Source organism: Haliaeetus leucocephalus, unplaced genomic scaffold, assembly GCF_000737465.1.
Source record: "Haliaeetus leucocephalus isolate CR32 unplaced genomic scaffold, Haliaeetus_leucocephalus-4.0 Scaffold656, whole genome shotgun sequence".
Taxonomy (NCBI): domain Eukaryota; kingdom Metazoa; phylum Chordata; class Aves; order Accipitriformes; family Accipitridae; genus Haliaeetus; species Haliaeetus leucocephalus.
The window spans coordinates 17,224,036-17,236,103 of NW_010973092.1; the positions used below are offsets into that span (position 1 = coordinate 17,224,036).

The 12,068-nt window shown below is 38.4% G+C and overlaps 1 protein-coding gene across 4 annotated transcripts in view; it reads right to left on the minus strand.

The window, feature by feature from the left end:
- The window catches only part of SLIT3 (slit homolog 3 (Drosophila)), a 531,488-nt gene that overhangs the window by 133,820 nt on the left and 385,600 nt on the right, over window positions 1-12,068 (minus strand). For all 4 annotated transcript variants that reach the window (XM_010579134.1, XM_010579133.1, XM_010579136.1 and 1 more), the window contains exons 13-14: window positions 8,519-8,662; window positions 5,711-5,874 (exon numbers count right to left, since the gene is read on the minus strand). In XM_010579134.1, coding sequence (XP_010577436.1) covers window positions 5,711-5,874; window positions 8,519-8,662 — 308 coding nt within the window. The remainder of the gene's footprint in view (window positions 1-5,710; window positions 5,875-8,518; window positions 8,663-12,068) is intronic.

The following is a 12,068-nucleotide window of genomic DNA, read 5'->3' on the forward strand; positions in this document are numbered from 1 at the left end:
AATTATGAATTCAGTCTAGGATTTAATCTGCAGGTGATTTGTTGCTGTTAAACAAACTTCCATTCAGATAGAATTATTCTTATGCACAAAAAATGGGTATCCTCCGTTTCGCTATTTCCAGAGTTTCTGAAGGTACTTTTGCTGTGTCTTTGTGTCTTTCAAGGGAAAAAAAGTAGAACACGCAGCATTTAACTGAATAAAACCAAAGCAAAACACACAAAAAAAATCCGCAGAAAGAAGTCTGAATGGGGTTAATTTTCCAGTTGTCCAGATCATAGGCAATGCTTCATATTCCTTTCCCTCACTCTGCTCAAGCAAAAGCCCTGGTGGGCAAAAGTTCTGGAGCTTGGCCTCAGACAAGATTTCCCACAAACGTGACCAGGCCTAGAGCATCCTGTGCAGGACTGCCAATCCCCACCACTGTCATCTCCAGCGTGGACAAACCTATGAGCTGTTAGGGCTTGGTGCCTGCTCAGGCAGGAGCTGCTGGAGACCAGTACGCTAAGGGCAGGCATAATCGCGAATGCCCGAGCACGTCGCTGCAGCACTGTAACAAGGCAGACAAGAGCAGGTGGATATCAGTGCTTTTCATCAGATAGAAAATGCTAAGGGCAGGAATATGAATACACAGTCTGTAAATGACTATTTGCTTACAAATACTGAAGGAATTTGCAAAGTTGTCATCAGAGTGACTGGCAAATTACAGGAACAACTGGAGAGTATTTCAATCAGATAAATTATATAAGATCTGGATTAAATTCACTTGCCTTTCATGACTTTTAAGTGCTGGTTGAGGAGTAACAGTACATTGCATCTTTCATTTTGAGAGCTCAAGGAGCTTAAATAGTGTTTACATGTCACTAAGAGCAGAGAAGTGGATAACCTAGGGAGACCAAGGGACAGGAAACGTATGAACTACCGTAGGGACTGGACAAAAAGCCCTGATGTGTAGCCTGCGTTCTGACTGGGAACACTCCATCCACTGCAGTTCTATGCTTCTAAGGCTGAAACAATGCAGAGAAGAGAGAAGGAAATTACAGGTGATCACAAGTAATATGAGCTCTGTTCCAAAGTAGACAGGTAATCCAAGAAAGGTGAATATGTATGAAGACAGAGACTAGAAAAGACACATAAAGAATTAGGAGGAAAACTGCAATTAATAAGAAGAGGTTTTATCAAATGCCTTCAGAAATTATGAGTGAACAAACAGCAACTACATTACTCTCTAATAACAGGGGATAACACAAGAGATATGACACTAGCCCTAAATATGCAAGCTCTGGATCCATATGTACGACAGAGGCTGACTTTGATTTGGGTTGGGTTAACAAGACCAAAAAGGAGAGAATTGTGCTAGCAGATGGTTCATTGTCCTCCTCCTATTATTCCATGTGCTTTTGATTTGTACAGCACTATCTGGAACTGAAGTAACTAATTAAAGTCAGTTAGATACATGTATGGCCCAACTCAAAAGGAAGCAGGAAGACAGGTTTACTTCACAGTATTTCAAATAGTAACCTTATTTCTAAGATTCTTATTTCTAAGAATTAGAAGATAAAAAGCTTTCATGATCTGATGCTCGTAGCTATACATACACTTTGATCATCATCAGAAATAGTATGGTAGGTGGAACTTTCACAGCTTTTGAAATACACAATATACTGAAAAATGCAAACACATCACAGGGAAAAAAAAAGATATACAGCTGAATACAAGGGCAGCTCTCTGCAAAAGCCATTTCATACACAGTGTCACACAGCAATCAAGGATCCTGCCAACTCTTGAAGTGACAATAAGCTACCGCAGAGACAACACAATCTGCTCATAGATTCATTTCCCCCTCCTAAAGCCCAGTGCTGCTTTAGAAAATAAAACTGCTGTGTAGTGAACTTGATCAAATGCTACTGGACAGAAGATTTTTGTTGTTCTCTCCCCCCCCATTCCTACTAAGAATGGGAGCCTCCAGTGACCTAAGGCTGGCAAGTACCATTGGATCCTTAGGTGGCCATAGTGGGCAGATGCAGCCAAGAAGAAAATGATCGTCAGAATTTCACTGTTACCACTGAAAATGACACTATTTTCCTTTTCTAAACAGAAGAGAGAGAGAATTAGTCACAGCCTATTCCTCCAATTTCTCTCTCAAGAAAAACCTTTTTTAGTCTCAGATGCTATAGCTGTGGGGAGAGAGTTGAGCAAGGGGGAGGTTTATTATTATTTTGGTGCATCACATTAAATAGAAGGCAGAAATACAGGGGAAATAGTATCTATTGCAATCTGAGGCTTAAACATATTTGACAGTATATTCAACAACTTTGCCTGTCTCACAGCCCCAGGCAAAAACATGCCCCTTTCCCTGCTGTTCCTTCATTTCATGCTATAATGCTTCCAATTCTCCTTTTAAAAAGAATTATGCACATTATCTACCTGTTGCACAGAATCTCCTTCCTATGACCACTCATAAGCTTTGCAGATGTTGCTCCGTCATTATCAGTAAAAGCTTGAGTCATTTGGTACAGGGAGGAAATAGCATCTGGGAAAAGTGCCTTGATGACGAATTAAAAAAAGAAGGCAAGTTCTCCTTGCTAAATACTATCTAAAAAGATGGTGGGGAGCTGAAATAAAAACTGAAGGAAACAATATGCAGAATGAAGTTTTCTAGGTTTGCTTTTTTTAAATTATTTTTTATTTTTACTATGCTGCATAATTTTGTCTTCACAGTTTTATTTAATTAATCAAATACAGTTCTATTTAGCCCATCTGCATCTCTGAATGTGTCCTCTTGACATTACCTTCTTGATGTTCCTCTACCATTTAAGACTGATGAAACTTCAAACATCTCAGGTTTTCTTCCCCATTCCTGCTAACCACTCCCCTCTCCTATCCTCATACAAAAAGCACTTCCCTTTCTTCTCTTAATTTACTGAACAATCACATTTTTTCTCATGCCAGGTCCATCCTGAAAGTCCCCTTTATGATATTTTGTAGAATCCAAATGAATGTGGAAAACACAAAGATTGCTTCAGGACAACCTCAGAATTTTATGACTTCAGAACTGGTCCTTTCCTTCATGTCAAAATACTAAGCCCACCTAAGTTTAACTACTCATGGGTATGATCCTGACACTGGCTGAGTACCTCTACTCCCACAGAGCTCACACTTTCTGTGCATCCTTGTCACTTCTCAAACGTCAAAGACCAGGTCTGGATAAAATCTCTCACATTGCTTCCTTAACAAACCCCTAATTCACTGCGCTTTCTTCCACAAAACCATCTTTCTGACCATTGACATATACTAAATATATTAAACAAACTGCATGAAAGTATCAGGATCCTGAAACAAGAACCCTTTGAGAAAAAAGATGCACACTTACAAAAGGATTTAAAATAAAATTTCTTTTCTCATAGACTGAGCAAAAGATGTAAAAACTAGACAGGGAGAATCCCACAGCCAGTAAGGACACTGACAAGTTACTAAGCATTGCCATCCCAGTGGGATTGTGCAGGCTCATCTCTGGATAACACAAAGCACTGCTCGATAGTCAGACTTTGAATGATGAAGCTTCATACCTCATGGACCTTTCTGCACAGAAACGTGCTGCGTTAAATCCTGGCATGAAACATATTCCTCAAAATGCAAACATGAAAATTCCTGCTAAATGCCAAGTCTGAAGCAGCCGTGATTCAAAGGGACAACTTGAGCAGAACAGGTGCCAAGGATGTCTGTTCTCTGGATTGATTTACAAACTAAGATTCTTCTAAACCATTAGACATTCCCCCTGTCTCATGTGAGCAGACAGTGAGTCGAGTTCAATGCATCTCATCGCCATCTGGAAACTCTACAGGAAAGCATATCTTCTCTATTGAGCTTTTGAATAGAATTAGCTTTCATCCAGCTGAAATCCTTGTTCTGAAGCTGTACAATCCCTGCTCTCCTCCTTCATAAGTCAGGTTTATGTCTTTTCCATGTGGTTTTGATATACTCGTAGAACTGGAGACCAAGGAAAAAACAGCCTAATGCCTCAAGGAAAGGACCCCCAAGATAAGAACTCACACAAAATATTATTCTCAACATCACCAGGTACTGTGTTCTCCATTGTTGCTCTTCTTAGCTATGACCTTTCATAAATTACATCAGATGGTGTTTGCCTCATCCAATAGCCTGTACTATTGTTCAAGGCATGCATGCACATACAAAACATTAATTTCTCTAGCCTATTAATAAAAGCAGAAGAAAATAACGGCAAATTGGGTACAGATTTATAGTGATCTGTTTCTGCAGTCTACTTTTCTTTTTAAATTATATTTATGCATTTTCATTTCTAGTTTCTTTAAATATGAATATTACTGACTAATTATCTTGTTACTATGATGGACACAATCCAAAAGCTTAGATAAAAGTATGTCATAATTTCAGTTCTGGTTATAAATTTTGTGGCTTGAGTCATAAGTGATTGAAGACTTTAACAAGCATGCCCAAGAAAACCTGACTGCAAATGAAGTTATCTTTATTTTATTTTCCCCATAAAGAGAAGGTTTAGCTCAGCATATTGCTTGCAGAGATACACAAAGAACAACAGCTTGTTTTGGGCTGCTGCCATTCAGTTTCATGCTGCATCCCCATCTAGAGTCATTAATCTTTTACCACCAAGAACACAATTTATCATGGTGTGGGGTTTTTTTTCAGAGGAAAGACAAAAATCATAGTAATTTTTATAGAAAACACTGCAAGGTACTCCATCAATAACAGTCATCTTTCTTCTCAGTACACACTAATAGATTTGCTCACTGAAACCTGTTTGTCTTTACAGTATACAAAAATCAGTAATCTAAAATACATATAACCAATAGAAAAAACACATGAAGAAGCAGTCTACTTAGTTGTGCTGTATAAGGCAATAAAGGTCCTTTTACTGATAGCTGGACCATAAATAAAGAATGGATAGGGTTGAGAAAAAAGGTGTTTATGTTACTTGGGAGGTTTTTTTGGGTGGAAACATTTTTCCATCTAGTTCACAGCACAAAATCTTTGCCTAAACTATGATGCAAGTTTTGATTCAAAACTTACTAAAACCAAAAATCTTACCAACTTCGATGGCAGTTTTACTTGAATTACTGCATGTTACTTGTGGATGTAAAAAAAAAATAATCTATGAAAGTATGTGAATCGATGCCGTACCCTCACCCTCAGCTTCACTCACATCCTAGGTCAGAAATGCCCATTGCCAGTTGTGTAAAAATCTCACTCATACTGTTCTCAGCCTTTTATGTCTGAGAACTTACTTGAGCTCAGCTCTCATTAAGGTCAATAAAAGTTCTGCCCAAATGCAGATGACGAACCATCCACCTTCCACCCCTTCAAAATATGATATTTGCCACATGGATTCATATACATTTTCATTGTTTTCCTTAGACATTTTATAACCTAGTAATTCTTTAAAATTAAATGTCACAAGCTTTTCTCTTTTCTTTGTTTCTAAGAGACACACAGAAGACAGCTATAGACTGCCCCCCCCCCCCCCTTTTTTTTTTTTTTTTAATCCATAAGATAATTGGCTTTCTGGAGAACTAACTGAATTTTCCAAATTTAATTTTAAAAGATGCTCCATAATATCCATTATAGCAAACACTGTCCTGCAGATTCGATTAGTAGGCTCTCTGGACCTGCTTATTTCTGAATTGAAAGTGCAGTACAGCCTGGATAAATTAATTACCTGAGCAGCGGAACTTCTTGCTCTTGATCTGGCTGATTCGTTTGTTGGCAAGGCGACGCGGATTGCTGCATCGAGCGCCGCTGGTTTCTATCGGATTATCCTGCAGGTAATCAGCCAGCCACTTCAAATGGCAGTCGCACACAAATGGATTCTGAGCTAAATGTCTGCAAGAAGGATGGGATGTTTAATCAGAAGTGACCTGTGACACTGTACTCCATCACTGTTTTTCACAAACGCAAACCTGAAGAGTAGAGTAATTGAATAATCTTCCAAAAACCCAGGCCTGGCGGAAACCACACAGAGCTGCACATGAATGGGAGAATTCTGTGAGCTATCACATTTCATAGCTCATTAAGCCTGCTGCAAGTCCTTTCACAGAGGAAACAAAAATTAAGATAGCAAAGCCTGCTTTAAAGGACACAGACCTCTTGTCTACAAAGTCCCATGTTTTCTCCTGAGAGCTTGATATGCTGCCTTTTGAGAGAAATGCACCTTTTTAGGTGCACCTGACCTGATGATCATTTTGTATCCTGGTTTAAAAAATTTTTATTGGCAAGCTCAGTTTCCTAGGGATCAAAATGCAAATTAGTAAAGTGCCTTGGATCTGTGGGCAAAGCCAGAAGTGATCCAGAGCTCTTTTCTCAAGAGTGGAATTGATATTTGCATATATACACCATGTGTAATAGTATTTCCCTTATATGTATTTTTTCCTGGAGCAAAAATTTTTACATTTGAGACTGAACTGTTTATGCAAGATAGAACTTGACTCTATCCTTTAGCAAAATTTGCACAACATATTTCCCACACAATTGGAGATAGGTACTATTAGGCATTGATTTTAACTGGATATTTATTTAGACTTTGTTAATAGAAATCTGCTGGAGCATCTTAGAGAGAAACAGCATTTCTCTGCTGCTGTTATGATTCATTCTGCTCGACAAAGTTGTGCACTCTATCAGAAGAGTTTGTCAGGTATTTCTCAGAGTTTGATTCTGATCTCAGTTAAGTTAACTTGCACCTGTCCCTCTAACTTCCAAGTGAGCAGGACACAGCTCTCCGATAACTGCAAAGACAGTTTAAAAAAAGAAAGATGTTTAAATTTGGTTTGGACAGAGGTGTAAAGTTATAGCCTCACAAGAACTCTGCTCTGTTACTATTAGTGTGGTTTTTCCACCTGTAGAAACATCTCTTCTTTTCTGTTTGCAGTTATATTTATGAACTGTCACTTCAGGGGCTGTCAAAGAGCGGGAAGTGAAAGCATACATAGCAGAAAGTGCCCAAAGAAACTAAAGATTACTGTTGTAGTAGAGCCAATCCTGGTGTGAAAGGTCCAAAGAACAAGCAAGCATATAAAGACAGGATATGGAACTGGTTTTGTAGCTCTAGAAAAAAGGCAGAAAATGGCAATCACTTGGAGTTCTAAAAATGGAGAATGAATCAAAACATTTCATGAAAAACCATCTTGATGTGAAGCAACAAGTCCATTCTAAGTAATAGTCGCCAGGAGTGCCAATAAAACCCCATGGAAACCAAGGAGAAATTTTTATGCCTTAAGGGTGTTGCCTGTTGTTGAACTTGACAAACCTTATAGACCTCTGTAAATGAACCTTCTCTGTTGCCCTTGTTTACATACATATCTATGTACATACATAGCATGCTGCAGCAGAAGAAAGCACGGGGTGGGGGGGAAGGACGGGCAGGACTGGGGGGGTTTGTACATGATTATTCTAATGCCTTAATGGTTTGCAGCAACACATACTGGCCAGATATCTGTTGGAAATTAAGGTTGTGCTTGTGGCTGCCTGAGGAGTAGCAGGTACCCTGCTGCTAGAAACCATCCCTATTAGTTCACTTTTATATGAATTAAAACATTTATAAAACTAATTTGGCCAATACATTTCCAGTATTAAAATATATATGTGCATGTGTATATATATATTTCCAGTACTATAGTATGTGTATGTATATACATATATAATGTGCATATATATTCCAGTACATCTATATACACATACACATATATATTTTAATACTGGAAATGGATATACTTGCATATTACATAAACACACAGAGCCTTATATCTATATATGCACACACAAATATATATAAACACACACAAACAATATTGGGTGAGGGGGGGGTCTTCCTTGTTTTTCATTTGTACCAGACTGCCAACTCCAGCTCTGAAAGAGTACTGTTTACCTTATTACTCACAGCTTTAGCATGAAACCTCCTTCTGTAAAATATTGAGTCATTTCTATACTTTTGCTTCCAATTTTGCTTCTGACCTGTCTTCTAATACCTCCAATACAAAGACTCTCAGAAAATGTTTAGTGGATTTTCTTAAGGGATCAAACAATACAATGTATCATTGCCCTTAAGTGGAATGTCAGCTGAAACACAGTTTCAGAAGTCACAAAAGGTGCAGCAGGACTAAGACCCAGTAAGGAGAGATACCAACTTACTAGCTCATTGAAAACTATTAGGCAATGGTTTTAATAGAATCTGCTCTTCATATATTGTACAGAGTCAAATTTACGTATTATCTTCCCAACAAACAGCTCTGGGAGCTTAATACACTTATGACATTTATGTCACTATGGGCAGGCTGTACCGATCGCTGGTGTGCTGAATTTATGCAATACTTCTTTTTCTTCCTCCTTTTATTTCTGTAAGAAATGGAGGGGCTACTACCTTGGGGTCTCTTCCAAATTGTCTTAATGTCAGATGCAAAGCCTTTGCAAAGACAGGCAACACCTTTAGTGGAAAACAAGAGTGCTGTCATTTATGATACAACTGCATACTCACAGAGTCTGGATCGATCGGAGAGGTGCAAAGAGCCCCTTGCTGATGGTCTGCAGCTTGTTGTCATAAAGAGATAGCAGTTTGAGATTATGCAGACCTTGGAACGTGTTTACCCTCAGGCAGTTGATCTTATTGGCATTGAGAAGCCTGAAAACAGAGGAAAGGTTTATAATTCATTAATCTTGTAATAATCAAATAAAGATAAGACTGAACTTTGGGTTTAAATCCAAAAAAATATTAACCTAGTCACCAAAGCCAACCCACGTTTAAAGGTCTTCATTTACCTGTTACATTAAAAAGGTGAAAAAACCCACAGTGAATGTTAGTACACTCATAGCTGGGGAGTACACAGACATATAACAGTGCTACCTATCTTAAAATAGTTAAAAGATTGGGGTTTTTTATGCCCCCCGCCCTTTGTTCAAAATTCTACACAAATATTGAAAGAAGTCTTCAGCTTAATATACATGGAAATGGCAAATACTCCCCACCTTGCTATTCCATGCACACACTCATAAACATAGTCCACAATGAGAAGAACCTTTTTTTCCAATTTTCTCTACCAGCAGCTGTCTTAAGTCTAACTGAAATTCTGGAAGTTTGACATGTTTTGATAAGGAGTGCAGGGTTAATTTGATCATGGAGGGAAAGAAAATGTGGTTCTCCTCAGAGACAAGAAGAGAGAAGTGGAAGGTCTGGACTAAAACTTCTGGAAAGCCAAGCTCACATCATACCTGAAGATAGTCAAGCAGTGAACTGGATTGCTCAGAGGAGTTGTGCAGTCTCTCCATTGTTGGAGGTTTTCAGGATGCTACTGAATAAAGCCATGAGGATCCTGCTCTGACCTAACAAGGTGGCTCTGCTTTGAGGAAGGGTTGTCCAGTCTCATTGGCTAATGATCCCCTGGGGTCCCTTCCAACCTCCACTGTCCTACAATTCTATGAACCTACTCCATTCCAGTTACACGAGATTCCTGTGCAGTTGTGGAAAAGCAGCACAAAGGCAATTTGCATTTTTTTTTTTTTTTTAAATATATATTTTGCACATCTACACAGCAGCCAGTTGGCAGAACTAATCAGTTCAGCCAGAAAATCTTGGACAGTACTTGTGCAAGTTCTCTTAGATTATCCAGCCAGAGTTCTGTCACATATAACAAGTATATACAATCCCAACAACAAGCTGGATCTCTGAGACAATCAAACACCAATACAGTTAAATTGTCATTGCCATCTGCATACGTGGTATTTTACACTTAGAAGGAAAATAGCAGGAAATGACCTATTGCTCTTACAAAAGCCCAAATCCACATCTTTTGACTACTATCAGCCTGAGAAAAATGGTACATTGCAAACAGTATATGATGTTAACTCAGTTCTCTTGGTCTCAAAATTCTTGCTACTTTGTCCATGAGTTTGAAGGTCTTAATATTGCAACATTGTGGCTCTCTGTGAGGCACCACACTAATACTAAATCAGAAAACAAATGTGTTTATAGGTAAAAAGGAAAAGACATCGTCCATTCCTCAGCAAGCAAATATACCATCTTAAATACACGTCTAACAGCTCAAGGAACTTCCATTTTCAACAAACTGCACATACATAACTATGGACAACAGAGCAACCTATCAGGGAAGAAACGCATGCTTCTTAGCTGCACATGATGCTTTTCTTTTGCTCCAAAAAATAACTTCAGAAGGTGTTTCCTCTGCATAGCACCCTGCCTTTGCATTGCTGAAACCTTTGGAACATTGTACACTCACTACACCTCTCTGGTCCTACTGTCATTTTGGCAGAGTCTCATTACTGCTGTAAATGGCTACAGTGATACATAAAAGATGGATGCATACTTGAGTAGAGCCCTTTTCTCAAGGAGGACAGGAATGCAGTGCTTTGGAATGACAGGGTGCCAGAGCAGAACACACCTTTCTAGCCTACAGAAAAGTCAATATCAATTTACCCGAATTTTCTTCTTTATACATTGTGGAAAATGAAGTTTGACATTAGATAAGAGGAAGTCCCATAGAAGGCAACGATGGAAAAATGAGGTGACATTTTTGCATGAACTAATAGCTAAAAAAATGTTATGAAATCATAAGCAGCACTAGTATGACCCCTCTGGAATCTGTATTTCTGTGACTGATAATTATGTGGCACCTAATCCACACCCCTGTTGACTCCACCAGAAGTAACAGGATAATTTTCATATTAGGCTGCAGGAACAGTTCCTCTGATGCATTCAACTTCTGAGATTTTGTTCCAAAAGTAAACATCAATGTCATTTCTTACTATTTGCTTCTTACAGCCATCTGTATGTCTAAGGCAAAACAATCTTCATTCTCTCCTGGTTCTTGTGCATTATGCATTTCTCTTTCAAGCTTGTACATTATCTTTTCCATAAAGAACAGGTTAACAAGTTATTAGAAGGCAGAATCAGCTGCTGAGTTTTGAACAATATCCCAAGACATGCATTTAGCCATTACAAATCCTTTGGTTTCTACCCTCCGTCCTTCTGCACTGGGGTCCCACATTGTTTTTAGGTAACACACATTAGCTTAGATTGGTCCTTCCATCACAGAGGCTTGGTACCTAACTTACACAGGAAGAAAACTGAAAGCAAGTATGTACTTTGATTTACTTTGCTAGATGTTAATTTTTAACTAATATTATAGTAATATTTTATGTTGCAAGCAGTACTTGTAACAAAGCATAAAGCAAAAATGAAAATAATCTCAGTAATAAGAGAATTTACAACTGAACTACAGTTGTATTTGTTTGTGTGGACAAGCAGCATGTCTTTTTGTGATGCTTAAGAAGTGCACACACAGCAGAGCTGCACTCTGCAGATTCTATTAGCTCCTGTGTGAAGAGTGGGCTTGAAGTCTAACCATCATTGATCCCACTTAAAAAACCCTCAGAGCAATTCTGACCTAGAACTGCACTGAATACACAGGATTTGAATCCATTCTCTGATTAGTTTCAACAAAACATGAATAAACCCAATGCTGGAAATTAGAATTTACAATGTGACAAGTTTTTCTGGCATGAATTTTCCATTATTAGATTCATGGTGATATAATCTGTGACATTTCTGTAAGAGCGAAATGCCAAAAATGAGAGAAACTGATCCTATACACAGCAACAAATAGAGGCACAGTCTCTCCTTTAACTATCAGAGCAAGTAATTTGGAACAGGAAAGTGCTTGTGCGGACTGTTTAGAAGTGGGAACTCAGGTACTACACAGCTTTTCTGAAGTGACAACACCTATTCTGTATATCATCTATGCAATATACGTGCAGTGCCTAAATCTAAAGAGGACAGATAATGTGCTCAATGGTAATACAGATGTGGCCATACTCAGTGGATCATGAGAAAGATTAATGACCTATTTCTGATCAGAATCAGTGAGAAAGGAGGTGGAGTGGAAGTGAAAAACTGTGAGAAAGCAGAATAAATCATCCCTAAAAAATTTTTCCTCCTACTTACTATGAGTTAGAGGATGACTTTTGGCCAGAATCATTAAGGTTTATATTCATTTCAAAACTCTCAGTCATTT